Genomic DNA, 16,703 nt, shown 5'->3' with positions numbered 1-16,703 from the left:
GGAGGTGGGAGGAGAGAGGTTTAGGGCAGTTACTCCTTGATCATCCCCTCCCTGCCAGACTGTGGCTCCATAGCTTCCTCTCTACAAGGCCACAGCTCCTGTCAAGTGGCCCTGTTCTGGCAGGTACCATATTACTGAGTGCCAGGAATGGCTCCTTCCCCTTTTCCTTTAGGTCTGCAAGTGATGACAGCTCTCTACTGTTGGTATACCTGTGGTGCTCACCGCCCATTGATGCTTTACTAACCCATACCCATACTTTTATAACCAAAGCCCTCATTTACTCATTTAGTCACTCCTTTGAGTGTGCTCTCTGCAGAGAACAAAGAAGGTGGAGATGCTTACTATCAGATAGCTGTATCTGTAATTTCCAGCATTCTCTGTCTCTTCCAGACACCCAGGTTCAGATCACCAACACACTCTGCCTCACTACATCCAGAAGGTGAGCTCCCACATTCTGTCAGTCACCAAGTCTTGCCTAACCTGCCACTTTTATCCCTTTGCTTCCTTCTTTATCACAACACTCCTCGTTTAAGCCTTCATTCTCACTCTCTGGGCCATCTTTCAAATTCTAATTATCCTTCCAGAGGCAGCTCAAATGTTGTTATCCTCCATTTTACTTTCCCTGCCTCACCCCATTCCCACCTCTACTCCTGCCAAAAAGTGTAGATCTCCTATTTTCTCCAAATGCGCCCCAAACTCCCTTGGAGACACTCAAAGATGGCTTTGAATCCCTCTTGGCTACTGACAGGTTCTGGCCCTTCCCACCTCACTCCTTCCAAATATCACTTCCAGAATCATTGTCCAAAAGCATAGCACTAGCTACTTCCCAGATTTGTTATTTTCTCCTTTGCCTGTTAGATGATGTAAAATTTTCTAACTCCAAGTTTGAGTCTTCTTATTTGCCTCAGCAGCCTCTTCCCCTATGGTTTCCCAATTCTCCCAGGTCCAGGTGTGGCTCACACTTCTCCAAACACACCCCACTTATTCCTCCTTCCTCAGATTTCTTTCTATTAGGAAAGTCTTCTGAATAAGCCATCTCCCTTGGTCAAAATCCCATCAGCCTCAAAACTCACTCGAGTGCCCCCCTCTTCCACTGGTGTCCTGATTTCCCTTCCTCTCCACCTCTCACCTCCAAATCCCAAGAACATTCTATTTTGTTAGTCTGTTTACAGAATGTCTTATTTTCTATATCAAGTTACAATTAACTGCTTACTTATATTATCTCTCACACTTCATTTCTCCAGTAAATTGTAATTCTAGTAGATCATTTACTCATTTACCTTTATATCCCCAGATACATCAATTCATTTATAGAATCACCTTTTCCCTATTTAACTCTGTGATCCTTATTTCTTCTACATATCAATTACCCACACATTTACACACAAGAAAGTATTTTATTTATTATTGATCACTTCTCAAACCTATAATTGTCTTTTTGAACTCTTATTTCTCTTTTTATCTCTAGTCTTTTTTTTCTAGGCTTCTCCACTTTTCTGTAATCCAATATGTTCTGAATTCCCCTTCAAATAATCCTTTTAATAGGATTATACCTATAGAAAATACACTACTCAAGTATTAGAAAATACATTTTTAAACATTATTACTTAAGGTAAAATAAACCAGGACCAAAACATTCAATAAACTCTATGATTCAAGTTATCTTAAAAATCCCCCAAATAAATATTTGTTCACCCCATAGTGTAAGAAGTTTGTATTTCCCATTGTCTAACAGATCACTTTGTAGTGAGATAGTCAAGTGTGATTTAATTTTCCACACAGAATATCTCAGTGAGATTCCTACAGGATAACCTGAAATCCTTTAGTAATAAAAGTCCTAACTATTACCCTGAAAATACTCATCATCAATATTCCCAGAACTTAATATCATTGCTCATATGGACTTTTCTCATAAGAGCTTTTGATCATTTTCTCTATGGTAACAGCTTCCATTATATTTAGAAAAATAATTTTATTCTATTTTCTGCAGTCAACTTTCAGTTAGTAGTTGTAGGGAAAACAAATAAGATAGATGGCCAAAATATACCAATAATTCCAAACCAAATTTAAATCAACAACTTCAACCTCTCCCCCTGGCTTTATATCTAAGTTGTAAAGAAGGGAAAATGGTTGATTTGAGTTTAATCTCCTTCCTAGGTCTCTACAGATCCTGACAGAAATGAAATGTAAAATGCAAAAGCTAAGGAGAGAAGGTGAGAAGCATGTCCTCATAGAATCTCCTTGCTGGGTAGTCAGTGTACTTATTCAGCCAAAGGTAGGTTGACTCAGTTGATAGAATCTGGCAGCATCCTGGATTTACATGGAGGTCTCAGCCTCAGCTCCCAGTTGCCTCTGTCTGTTGTAGTAATACAAAGAGTTTTTCTTTGGTTCTGTCACATGAATATCGCCTCATGGATCTTATTTCCTTACCATGGCTTTGAATCTAAAAGAATAGAAGACTTATTCAGACAGAGATTAGCATTTCTTTAAGCATTAGATGTGTCCTAATCAGCGGTGTGTTTTCAGTTAAGACCAAAATCATTTATTTAAAATAAAAATTTTAGGGGCAACTGGGCAGCTCAGTTAGTTGAGCGTCCAACTTCAGCTCAGGTCATGGTCTCGCAGTTCGTGAGTTCGAGGCCCATGTTGAGCTCTGTGCTGACAGCTCAGAGCCTGGAGCCTGCTTCAGATTCTGCGTCTCACTCTCTCTTTGCCCCTCCCCCACTAGTGCTCTGTCTCTCTTTCTCTCTCAAAAATAAACATTAAGAAAGTAATAAATAATAAAATAAAATAAAAATTTTACCAAAGGGGGATAGTAATGCTTTTACTCAGGGATGGGCCAAAGTGTCCTACCTGTGTGAATAAACTGTGCTTCCAGCTCTTCTCAATAGGGAATTTAGGGGCACCTGGGTAGTTCCATCATTTAAGCATCCAACACTTGATTTCAGCTCAGGTCATGATCCCACAGTTCATGAGTTCAAGCCCCACGTCAGGCTCTGAGCTGACAGTGTGGAGCCTGCCTGGGATTCTCTCTCATCCCCTCTCTCTGCCCCTCCCCCACTCACACTGTCCCTCTCTTTCTCTCTCTCTCTCTTTCAAAATAAATTTTTAAACAACTTTTAAAAATAGGGAATTTAATTGCCTGGGATCATTGCAGAGTCAATGTAACCACTGAATGGTACTAAAAAGATCAATTTTTGTCATATCATGACTCATAAACCTTCCACAGATTCCAATTTTCTCCTGAGTATATTCAAATTCTTAGAACCACAGAACTTTATATTTACAAGTCACCTTCAGGACCATCTATCATGGAAAACACCATTTTATAAGAGAAAAAATTGAGCCTACATGGGCTTTCCTAAAACCAAACAGCTGGTCAATGAAATAGTTTAGACTAGAACCGAGGCTCATGAGGAGCAGATCTAAGCTTATGAGTTGCTTTGTGATACTGATGTTATATTAAAGTGCAGAATTTCTACTGCAAGTACAAATTTGTGATAAACGTTAATAAAGTAAAATTCACCAAGTAAAGTATCATAAAAATACATGTTTCCCTGACTACTTCTCCTTCCACGTCTAATTTGCAGCAGGCATCAACCAACATAGATATTCTTCCTATCAAACCTAGAGAGAAATATACTCAGTGGCATCTACTGCTCTTTCAGGAAGGAGTTATCAAATTTGGAAAGTTAATCACTTAAGAATATGCCAATCTGCTCTAGACCTATTTTGTTCTCTCCTCTTAAGAAGACTGAGGGGCGTCTGGGTTCCTCAGTCAGTTAAGCCTCTGACTCCATTTTGGCTCAGATCACGATGCCCCGGTTCGTGAGTTTGAGCCCTGCATCAGGCTCTGACCTGACAGTTTGGAGACTGCTTGGGATATTTCCCTCTATCCCTCTCTCTCTGCACCTCCCCAGCTCAGGCTCTCTTACTCTAAAAAAGAAAGAGAGAAAGAAAGAAAGAAAGAAAGAAAGAAAGAAAGAACTTGAAGTAAGACTTAAATTTTATCAAACTTGATACCTTTTAAAATCAAATATATATTTACATATACATTTGCCAACTAGAATGAACACAATTTCCTTCAATTTTTAATTTCTTTAAAAGTTTTAAATCCAATGGATTGTTAATAAATTGGCATCTGTTGATTTTAAGCAAAGTCAATCTCATTGAGACTGTTAATTTCAGTGAAACAGATACACATATAAGGCCAGAACATTTGCAAGCTTACTGGAAGTCCACTGCATTTGATGTATGCAACAAAGTATTCTCTGTCCTGGGATTAACTCTATGTTACATTTTCAAGCCTCATTCATGATGATACAGGACAGGAGAACTCACACGGAGCAGGCCAAACATTTGTCTCCACATCCATGACAGTGATAAGATCTACTTCAGGGAGCTGCTGTCTGCATAGGGGGATCATTTTACCTTTTCTTTCCTCCAGATGTTCTATTTCCATAATATAGTTGTCAGCTATATCTTGAATAATCATTAGAAATGTTTGTTTTTATCTCACACTATGATTAAATTTTAAATTTTAGTTCATTCATAAAAAAATTGTCAGGTTACTAACCATTGTGAACCATCTCCAGAATTTCACTTGAGTCTTCAGAAATGCAAAGCACACTTTGAGGATGCATGCACAATATTTCACAGAGATCTAGCCTGTGATGCAGACAGCTTATTGATTCACCTCTGAGGTCCAGTGTCCTTGGAATGCTGGTACCAAGTGGAAATGTACCTTCAAGATGTTGACACTTCCCCCAATATGCAAAAAATGTATCAGAAGACATTGCTACACCCACAAGTAGAAGTTTCAATGCACTGAGCATATGATACCTTGTTTTTAAATAAGCAGCTCTATTTGAGCACCTACCAGCAGGCTCTTTTTTTTTTTTTTTTTTTTTTTTTGCATTCTATCAGTACACAATTAGCTTTTCGAAAAGCAAACCAATATAAAGTTCTACACAAATTTCACAATGAGAGAGTGATAGGTGAGTATCTGTGACTTACCTAATTTCAATTTAAATTGATTTCAATAAGTAAAACTATATTGAGAGACATACCACAACTTTTTCCTTTCCTGAGCCTCAATGTATCTTTGTAATAACACTGACAACCCATTATGTTTGGCTTAACTGATAACCTGGCAGCATATTGATTCCATTACAAGAGTAATTAAAGATAGCAATTAGTTCTTTTTGCTAGATTCCTGATCATGCTAACAAAACCAACTGCTCTCCAAATCATACCCCCAACTGACTTAGTAGAAGATTAAATAACCATTGACCCACGTTCTCAAGATTGTTTTTGCTTTCTTTTATATCGTCAGAAAATCTGTTGCTCTTATCATAGTAAAGTTTTAACTTTTATGTTAATGTTAAATAATTCAGCACAGAAGTCACCTTCAGAGAATACTTTGGGCTTATTTTTCAGTTGCAATCTCCTGTAAGTATTCCGCCTCTGAATGTTGTATTCAAAACACTAATTACCTAAAAGTTTTCACATTAATTTAAAACACTGAAAAAGCCCAAATATGTTAAGCAAATACTTCTTGATGATTCATGAAAAAGTAGACAGGTCAGAACATTAGAAAAGAAAAAATTCAGCTATCTGAAGAAAAAAATCATATAAAGGTTGGACAGCATTTTTCTTTTGAAATTAGTTGCAGATAGGGACTTCTCATTTGTATCTGCTACTTCTTACGAAGGTTCTATCATAACCTGAGAATGTACAAATAAGTTGCCCATGAGTAACAAGGGCCATAGATCCTTGAATTACCTCCCCAGTGCTCTGGAGTAGACCCTGTACAGAAAGGCTAGGGTTTCTTTAGAGAAGGGAGAGGTGAGTGAAAATAAAAACATTCTAGAGAGACAGACGTTTTTCAAAAAAAAATTCTTTGCAAATAAAATTCTGTGGGGCATGGAGTGGAAATGTGAGTGGGGTGTATTACAAGTCACTGTGAAAAGTCCATCGTAGTACTTAAGTTCCTTAGACTCCATCCACTTCAGGACATAAAACATCATCTGCTCCACCATGTAGACGTTGTATGTCTCTGTTCCTGCCCCCCTTTTCAAATATTTTTAATGTTTATTTACTTTTGAGAGAGAGAGACAGAGTGTGAGTGGGGAGGGGCAGAGAGGGAGACACAGAATCCAAAGCAGGCTCCCAGCTGTCAGCACAGAGCTGACGCAGGGCCTGAACTCAAAAACCGTGAAATCATGACCTGAACTGAAGTCAGACACTAAACCCACTGAACCACCCAGGCAGCCCACTGTTCCTGCCCTTGTAAGGCGTTAAGTCCTGCCTTCTCATCAGGATTTTTTATTTCTCAAGGATAGAAATTTTGATTCATACCATTTCTCCCCCTCAGCAACTTGCACAGTAACGTGTCTAAGACCTGTTTATTGAGTTGACTAATCAAAAGCTTAATGACTTATACAAAATGATATGTTGAAAGAGAAAGTGTTGTTTTTTGTTGTCAAAGAGTCAAAGACCCATCATGCTTTACAAATAGCTATTTGTGCTGATAACTGTCTCTGTTTATTCATCTCTGTATTGTACAAAATCTACTAAAGTTCTTTATAGTTGGTATGTACTGAATGTTATGAATAAATTCAATAAATGACTTTTTTCTTAATAAGGTCAATTTTGTGAGAAGTTAGGACAAAGGGCTGGACTTAGATTGATGGAGAGGGAACTAAGGCTAAGAAGGCATTCTAGGTGATATAGAAAGGAGATACAAAGGATGGAAAATAAAAAGGAGGTGGGAAATACATCAGCTTGACTGAAGGAGAGGGTTCAAACAGAAGGAAATGGGAAATGAGGTTGGCAAAACAGCCAGCACTGGTGGGCAAAGATTTTGCAAGTCTAGTAAAAGCTCAAAAATAGAATTTGAAATGATTATTCCAATTGTTGAATTAGGGAAAGGTAGAGACTAAATGAGGGACTAGTCAACCTACTGAAAAATTCAGGTAGGAGAAGAAGAGAGTCTGGTAAGAACCTTGGCTAAGTCAATATAAGAAAATAGATACATGGGGCACCTGGGTGGCTCAGTGGGTTAAGCATCAGACTCTTGAATTTGGCTCAGGTCATGATCCCAAGCCCCACATCAGGCTCTACACTGAGCATGGAGCCTGCTTAAGATGTTCTCTCTCTCTCTCTCTCTCTCTCTCTCTCTCTCTCTCTCTCTCCCTCTCTCTCTCTTTCTCGTTCTCTCCCTCAAAAAAGAAAAAAAAGAAAATGGACACATGAGAAAAACATGAGGAAAAAAAGCAGTGGATCTCATTAATATTGAATTATAAATTAAAAGACCTTATTGGAGTTAACAGAGAGAAAGCATTCGAAATGATTTAGAGGAACTGAGGATGATTGGCAATGTGGTATCTTTTGCAGTGGTCTGGAGATGGTAAATGAATACCTAGGAAATAAGAAGATGAACCAGTTTTTGACCTACGAAATTTTTGATGTTGGTTCTTTAGACACCCAAGAATGTTTTGTATTCAAATGTAGCAATGTGACTAGAGTAAAACATTAAGGTTGGGGCTAAAGATGGGTTTCAAAAATAATATGAAATCGACATGCATACAAATACTATTGTAGAGAGAAAAAAGTCATATCTATTAAAACAAACTAATTTTGACAGTGTCCTACTGAAATTATAAAGTATTTTCCAATGAAATTGCCCACTGTTGCAACTTCATGTTAAATGATAAAGAACATAAGAAGATCACCAGCCACAGACTCATAGGCCTGGGATGGACCTTACCACGTCACCTGCCCTAATTGTAAGCTGCTGGAACACAGCATCTGCTATACCTTCCAGAGCATTCAAACCAGTGGCTTGCACATGGGAGGAACTCAGTCAATGTTTATAAAATTAAGTATCTCCATGCTTGGCTCTAACACTGGGCAGCTCTTTAGGTAACCAATTCCATTTTTTAACAGCCCCAAGAATTAGACTATTCCTAACAACAACAACAATAACAACAACAACAACAAAACCTTACATCATTTTTATTTGTAAAACATAATTATATTGCATTAGCAACCTTAAAAGACTTGACAGTGACTCTATATTTCCTACTTCAGTGGATATTTTGTTTGTTTGTTTGTTTGTTTGTTTGTTTGTTTTCAAATAGAGAGAGAGAAAGAGAGCATGAGTGGGGGAGGAGCAGAGAGAGAGGGATCGAGAGAATCCCAAGCAGGCTGCACACTGTCAGTACAGAGCTCGACACAGGACTCAGTCTCCAAACAGTAAGGTCATGACCTGAGCCAAAATCAAGAGTTGGATGCTTAACCAACTGAGCCACCCAGGAGCCCCAATTTTCTTAGAGAAAGGGAAAATCCAGAGTGGGCAAGTGAAGCTTACTCTTTCAGAGACCTGGGCAAGAAAAATAAAAAATTAATTAATTAAAAAATCACAGTGCAATAAAGGGACAGGTCACTTAGAAGTGGTGCTCTGGCTTTCAATTATATCCTGGGGACAATTTCTGAAAATCTGTCCTGGTGACCACAGGACCACTGAAATGGCAATGTAGCAAGCCTAATGCCAATAGCCCTCTACTGTGGATCTTTAGTCCAGGAAGGAGGCATCAATTCCACCTTCAGCTTTTAGAACCCATTCTACTTGCCTAAGTTATTGATTAATAATGTTCCCAGTTTGCTTTAGTGCTTTTCAGAAGCTGTCACATCCCACCTCTGGCTGGGACATGTATTTGCTATCAGGAAAATCACCTCTGCTTCAGCTGCCCCAAATATCAGACAGATGTTTATAGCTACATCCCTATTCAGAGTATTAAGGGATATTGTAAACAGCATTGTTCTTAGGAAAAATTGTAATTCTTTGAGCAAACTCACCCTCAGCTAACCCAGACTTGGGGAACACTCTGTCATTAAGATCTTTTCCTTTTCCCAGATAAAAATTTGTTGTAGGACAGGATCTGTTACGTTCACTCAAAGCCACAAATTACTGATAACCCACTGTATTATTATTCATAGCTATTTTCTTGCCATTTTAATTTTTTTAATGTTTATTTATTTTTGGGAGAGAGAGACAGAGTGCTAGCAGGGGAGGGGCAGAGAGAGAGGGAGACACAGAATCCAAAGCAGGTTCCAGGCTCTGAGCTGTCAGCACAGAGCCCGATGCGGGCTCAGACTTGTGAACCACAAGAGCATGACCTGAACCAAAGTCGGACACTCAACCGACTGAGCCACCCAGGTGCCCCCTTTTTTTTGGCATTTTAAAAGAGAATAAAAAGTCTTAACCCAAAGGGATTGATTATAATTTTGGAATTTCAAGTACCAGATATAAAACCTATATTTTAAATAAGATACAGAATGGGAGGGAAGGTGTCTTCTGAAATTACGCCATGTAAACAAGCCTACTCTACTATGGATATATTTGACATTTGATTTCTTGATATCAACACAGATACTATAATAGAATTATAATTGCAATGTTAATACTAAAATGACTTTTAAGGCTGAATCTTTAAGACCCTCAAGAAGAAATACTTCCAAATATTAAATTAGCCAGTGTTTGATAAGGAATAGAGCCATCTCAGGTCATTAGGGAAAAGCTAAATTTAGGGGGAAAAAATCTATGCAGAGGAACTCAGGGTTAATGTTTTCTAAAATATTTTCATTTTATTTCCCGTTGATAAATAGGATAGTTTGATAACACGCAGGTTGGCTTTCAGTAAATGGAGGTTACTTGTTGCCTGATTTGTTTCTTTTGATACTGAAATAAGCCAAATTTGTATCTGTTCAGAAATGACTTCAGGTCTTTTTTTATTGTAAATGTATTCTATGTTTTTTTTAGTAGTTACAACTTTTCCTCTTGGATAGCGTCTATATAATTCATTACCATTTTTGAGAAATCCAAATATTTAAGTGATTTGAGTCTAAGTTGAACATACAAGCTGTTCATTTTGGAATACGTGCCCCCCCCCCCACCACCACCACCCAGGATTTATCTTCAGCCTTAGTCATCCAACTTTTTTTTTATTAATAGTCTGTAAAGGATTTTTTTAGGCTTTATTTTTACAAAAAGTTTTAGGTTTATATAAAAACTGAGCTGAAACTACATAGAATTCCTATAAACGCCCTGAGCCCATCCTCATTTTCCTACTGTTAACATCTTTCTTTAATGTGGTACATTTATTATAGTTGATGAGCCAATATTGACACAGTATTATTAAAGTCCATACTTTACATTAGAGTTAACTCTGTTATATGCTGTATTAATTTTGACAAATGTGTAATGATATATATCCACTATTATAGTATCACATAGAATAATTTCAGTGGGGGTGCCTGGGTGGCTCCGTTGGTGAAGCACCTGACTGTTGGTTTCAGTTCAGGTCATGATCTCACGGTTCATGAATTGGAGCCCCGCATTGAGCTCTGCACTGGCAATGCAGAGCCTGCTTGGGATTCTCCCTCTCTCTGCCCCTCCCCTACTCATGCTCTCTCACTCTTTCTCACAATAAATAAACTTAAAAAAAAAAAAAAGAATAGTTTCAGTGTCCTAAAAATCCTCTGTGCTCTACCTATTCATCCCTCCCTCCCTCACCCCACCCTGTGGCCCATCTCCAGCCCCTTGATCTTTTTACAGTCTCCGTAGTTTTGTCTTTGTCTGTAGGGGTTTTTTAACTACAAGTATAAGACGGAGAACAGTTTGGTTACAGTGGTGTCATAGAGGTAAAACAAAGGAGATTTAAAGATTTACCATAAAACCCACCAATTATGGCATCAGAACTATACTGTTTCTACCAACAATAAATGCTTCTATTTGTTTTTTATTCAACTAACATTAATTGGCAATATAGTCCATGCCAGCACTGTTTTAGATGAGGGAGGTAACTGTAGGAAGCAACACACAGGGTCTGGGCCCTCATGGAGTATACATTCAAATTGAAGGGGAAAGGAGGGCAGAAATTCAACAAAAAGTCAAGCAAAATATTTTTCATTACTGCTAAGTAGGATGATGGAAATATAAAAGGTTATGTGACAGAGCAACAAGTGGGGACAGTTACCAGGGAAGACTTCTCTGAGGATATGACATTTGAACTAAAAATTAAGAGATAAGAAGCAACTATTCATGCAAGAGAAGATTCCAGGCAGAGGGAACCACAAATAAAATAACCCAGAGATGGAAACAAACTTGACCTGATTGAAGACAGAAAGAAACCCCATGTGGCTGGGGGGAGTGAACAGAAGAAAGACTGTGGGGGTGAGGCTGGGAGAGGCAGAGGAGGCTGGGAGAGGGGAGTGAGATAGGTATGCAAGGCCTGATCATAAATGACCCTATACACCACGATCATAAATGACCCTATAGACCACAGTAAGGAGTTTCAATTGTATATTAATGGGAAGCCAATGTAGGATTTTAGGCAGGAAAGTGACATGATCAGATTTATGTGTTTTAAATGATCATTCTGGATCTGCAGAGTATCTTAGAAGACTTCTTTAAAATAAATATTAACACAAATATATCAAGAGCTTGAGGGTGCCAACCAATACAATGCAGATCCTAGAAAGTAAAAATGGTGTTTTCACATTCGAGGCTAATATCATCATTATTTATATCTGTTTCTACCCACTTCCTCCCTAAAAGAAATAACCCAGCAGAGCTGTCAAAAGAGTTTTCAATTACTTGCAAGGTCTTCTGAGTTTGCCATTTGGCATAGGGATATTTACACTCAAAATTATTTCCATAAATCATTTCCATAGGGAACTGTAAATGAATATATCATTGTAAGTATTTCTGTTTTCTACTCCAACTTTTACTTTAAGCTTTGGAAAACCATGCTAAGCCTGTAATTACAAATTGCATTTTAAAAATACAAATGAGAAAAGGTTGATGTTCAGATTTAGCTCCCACAGATAAAACTGAAAAAACAAAACAGCATTGGACACTTGGAGATGTGAAATGGAAACTGGCCAACCACAGTCCAGGTGCTTTTGTAAGCTGCCTTTTCCAAGCCCAGCTCCAGGGGAATAGGCTCCCCTCCCAGGGAATGATTTTTCTTTCTTAGTTTCACAGAGAATTGGAGGAATAAGTGATTTCCACTGTCTGTCTCTATGGCAACTAGTACCCTAATTTCACCTCTTAAATGGCAATTATACCTATTCACTGAATAGCTTTCAGTCCCTGCTTTTATGATGAAAAAACTGATTTCATGAAAAATGAGATATAGGTAATAGGTGAACTTTTCCCCCAGCAGTCATGGAATACAGTTTATAAGAGGTATGATAATTCGGAAGGAGAATGCATTCTATGGGGTTTTTTCTTTTTCAGTTATAGGATGTGTATCCCAAATGTTCTTCCTCTAGTCATTTTTTAATGATAAAATATTATTCAATTATGAAAATTAGTTGGGTTCCTTGTAAAGAGTTTGGCAAATAGAGAATAAAAATTAGAAAAGCATAAATAAGAAAATAAAGTTCACTCTCTTTATTTAAAAATACTTACTATGAATATTTTGCTGACATTGTAGATATGTATACATGTAAATACAATATAAATCCTATAGTGTATATTTTTATAACCAGACTTTTTCACAAAATATGTTATGAGAAGTTTTCCATACCTTTAAATATTCTTCTAATGCATGATTTTAGTGGGTTCAAGAGCGTACATCTTGGTTTACTATATTTCATTTAACTATAGTTCTATGTTGACATTATTAAACATAAATGTTTACGCATATCATTATTGCTTTAGAATAAATCCCAGGATGGGGCGCCTGGGTGGCTCAGTCGGTTAAGCGGCCGACTTCGGCTCAGGTCGTGATCTCACAGTCTGTGAGTTCGAGCCCCGCGTCGGGCTCTGTGCTGACAGCTCAGAGCGTGGAGCCTGCTTCAGATTCTGTGTCTCCCTCTCTCTCTGACCCTGCCTTGTTCATGCTCTGTCTCTCTCTGTCTCAAAAATAAATAAACATTAAAAAAAATTTGGAATAAATCCCAGGAAAGAAATACATAAATAAAATGAGGTAAACATTTTCAATACTATTGCTAAATTTTTCTCCCAAAAGATTATATCAATTTGCTTTCCCAGTAGAGGTAGATGGGTGAGAGTATCCATTATCTTAAATTCTCTATCAGAGGTATGATATTTTTTAGTGCCAATGAGAGGGACTATCTCACTACATTTCTTTAATATCTTTAACCTAAAACTCATTTTAAGGTTAAATATGGTTTTAAGTTTTCATTGTCTTTTTTTTTTTAGGAGGAAGAGATACATGAACTGCCTGTTCATCTCTGAAGTAAAGAATATTTATGGGACACCTGGGTGGCTCGGTCACGTGGACTCTTGATTTTGGCTCAGGTCATGATCTCATGGTTTGTGGGGATACCTGCGTCGGGATCTGTGCTGACAGAGCCTGTTTGGAATTCTCTCTCTCCCTCTCTCTCTTTCTCTCTCACTTTCTCTCTCTGCCTCTGCCCCTCCCTCACTTGCTCATGTGTGTGTTTGTGTGTGTGTGTGTGCACGTGTGCGTGTGCACATGCACACACACACACACACTCTCTCACTCTCTCAAAATAAACATTAAAAAGGGACTATTTTTATTCCCTAATAACTCTCCTCCCTCTATTTCTTAGTATCAGAAGAGATAACTTTTAGTTGAGCATATAGCCCCTTGACATAGATACTTCTCATCCTCCTCTTCAGCTAAGTGTGTCTGTTTTAACTCTAGCTCATGAAATATAAGCAGAAATGATCTATGCTATTTCAGAGAAATGTCCTTAAAGGCAGAAGATATACTTTCTTTTCCTCTTCATCATTTCTGATGACTGGAATGCAGATTTTATGGCTGGAGCTTCAGCAGCCATTTTGGACCAGAAGAATAATGGTCACACTGCAGGGATGGTAGAGCAGAAAGGTAGAGGGAGCCTAAGTTCCTAAGAACTTTATAGAAGTTTCATCCTGGAAGGCTGGGTCCAGATTTTTATTTGAAGGAGTACAACTGTATTTTTTTTAATGTTTATTTATTTATTTTTGAGAGAGGGGCAGGAGGTAGAGAGAGAAAGACAGAGAATCCTGAGGAGGCCCCACACTGTCAGCACAGAGCCTGATGCAGGGCTCAAACTCATGAGCCGTGAGATTACGAGCAAAAAATCAAGAGTCGAATGTTTAACCAACTGAGCCACCCAGGCACCCCTAAAACTTTGTATTTTTAAGCCATTATTGTGTTGCACTGTTTGTTTTATCAAGCTGAAATTAAACCTAATTGACATAAGATTTTTTCCCCATTTTTTTCTCACTGATTTTTAAGGACAGTTTACACTTTATCTGGTATATACGTTACAAATTTTTCCAATTTTTCATTTGCTCCTTAGTTTTTTATGGAATTAGGAGATGCAAAAATATAACTATCCTTACATTTAATTGCTACATAAACTCCATTATATAGTCAGAAAAAAATCATTTAATAGTATCATCTTAGAAATATAAATTCCAGAGAAATATTTTGTCTCAAACATCATACAGCAGTGAGAAGCATAAATTCATTTCCTACAGGTATACAATGAAATGGTTATGTTGCAGGCTAACATCATTTAGATGGTCAAAAATTGTGCTTTTGAAGACTTTATCAATAATTCATTCCTTGCTAAAGCAGAGAATTTCTATTCGTAATCTGTGGAGCTCTGGGTTCAAAGCACTGCCTCAGAGGTCTTCACTGGGACCTAGGGGAAGCTGAGTGGGTGTGCTCTGTCTGCCACCTGCAATGTTATTTATTCATCAGAGTTACACAAAGGAGCCCCTGCCAGATGATTCCCCCCCCCCCCACACACATTCAGGTAAGAAATATAGAGTCACAATTTCCTACCAGATCATAGGCAGCCAACATTTTTTTCTGCACATCTGGAACTGCCCCCAAAGGCTCCAGATAAGGAAAGTTGTCTTTCATCACAAGAGAGACTGAGGGAGTATTGTCACTGGTGATGAGCCGAGAGGACAAGGTCAACAGACACTGCTTCAGACTGGCAATCGGAGGAAGTCCACACAACTCCTTAATAGACACTATGGCATTCTGTGGGGAAGAAAACATGGAATTATACTTCTGACCACATGACACATCACCCCCAGCACTTCTAGGTTTACACTGAAGTATATTCATTAAAAGTATACCCTTTAATGCATACATGTTTGGAGGAAACTGGATTATAATCAACCAAAAATGTAATGTGCAGAGATGACACACAGAGCTAATCCATGATTATACCTCATCTTTCTCAATTTTTAGCAACTGCTACATTATGCCATAAAGTAAAGCAGACTGTGAACCAAGGCTACACAGTGCTTTTCAAAGCAGAGCACTGGAATATTCACACAAATCAGCATTGGCTGCTTGTGAATATCTTACTTGATTTGTATCATGATGATCATAAAAATAAGTCCATGATTGTACGTTGGAGTGCATCTTCTGTGAGCTTTTCCCCTCAAGGTAGCAGGCTGCAATTACTCACCATCCTCCATTCGACTAACCATCAGTGGTATTTCTTTGTCGTCGCATCAGAAATGCACCTGACAGGTGCACATACTGAAACAAATTTCATGTATAGCTACATTTGTCCATGATACAGGCTTTTAAAATTCATTTGAAATAGGAATTATGCCTACTTTGTGTTTTATTAACAGGGAGCAGTACCTAATCTATTCTATGTCGAACGAATTTAGTGACAATGATACTATTTCATTTTTCTACTGATCAGGCTCCAAACAATTCTTAACCCAAAAGACTATGTGTTGGGATGATATAAATTATCAATGCTATCTGAAAAAACTTTATTTATAACCAACTCTGCTTAACATGTATTTTAAACACATAATATGTGGAAAGGATATATTTTTAAGAATTGCATAGAGGGGCACCTGGGTGGCGCAGTCGGTTAAGCGTCCGACTTCGGCTCAGGTCATGATCTCGCGGTCCGTGAGTTCGAGCCCCGCGTCAGGCTCTGGGCTGATGGCTCAGAGCCTGGAGCCTGTTTCAGATTCTGTGTCTCCCTCTCTGTCTGACCCTCCCCCGTTCATGTTCTGTCTCTCCCTGCCTCAAAAATAAATAAACATTAAAAAAAATTTTTTAAATTAAAAAAAAAAGAATTGCATAGAAATAAATAAAATCTACTTGCAACATACAAAATAAGATGTAGAAATGACATAACTAATCTGAAACAGGGATTTATAATAGCTTTGAATTATGTCAGAAAAAGTCATGTAGAAGATGCTAATATTTGGAGCCTATTTTTAAAACAGTGGCTAAGGCAACCACTTCAAATAAATGCTCACCATCTAAGTGTTTATATGTCATTTATGTGTCATACTATTTTCTACCATTTTAGCTATTTAAACTGACTTTAAGTCTATGTTGAATTTCTCTGTGAAATAATGTAAAAATAAAGTCTTCACCAAAAGATGGATTTGAGGTTCAGCATCACCTGACTAAAAACCATGAATGATTTTTGACAGTCAGCAATTCTGGATTTAAAGCCCAACATTCCTATTTACTAATGGCAATATTTGGGAAATCACCTAACTTCTTCTAGCTTGTTTTCTGTCTTGAAAGTAGGGATTTTTGGAGTGAGAATTACTATTCGAATGTTAGCTAAAGGAGCAAATTAGGTGCATTGAAAAATGTTCCTCTTTTGTTCTGCTCTCAGACTGCTACTTCTGCTAACCAAAACCTCCTTGA

At 37.9% G+C, this 16,703-nt stretch overlaps 1 protein-coding gene across 2 annotated transcripts in view; it reads right to left on the bottom strand.

Moving 5' to 3' along the window:
- PLCL1 (phospholipase C like 1 (inactive)) overlaps nucleotides 1–16,703 on the bottom strand; it is a 343,861-nt gene that overhangs the window by 68,557 nt on the left and 258,601 nt on the right. For both annotated transcript variants that reach the window (XR_006220873.1, XM_007094729.2), the window contains exon 3: nucleotides 14,841–15,044. Coding sequence is in view for 1 of the 2 variants with exons in the window: in XM_007094729.2 (XP_007094791.2) it covers nucleotides 14,841–15,044 (204 nt within the window). In the remaining variant the exon portion in view is untranslated. The remainder of the gene's footprint in view (nucleotides 1–14,840; nucleotides 15,045–16,703) is intronic.

The sequence above is a fragment of the Panthera tigris genome, chromosome C1, assembly GCF_018350195.1.
Source record: "Panthera tigris isolate Pti1 chromosome C1, P.tigris_Pti1_mat1.1, whole genome shotgun sequence".
Taxonomy (NCBI): domain Eukaryota; kingdom Metazoa; phylum Chordata; class Mammalia; order Carnivora; family Felidae; genus Panthera; species Panthera tigris.
Note: the sequence above shows the minus strand (reverse complement) of the source record. Positions and strands in the feature narration are given on the sequence as shown.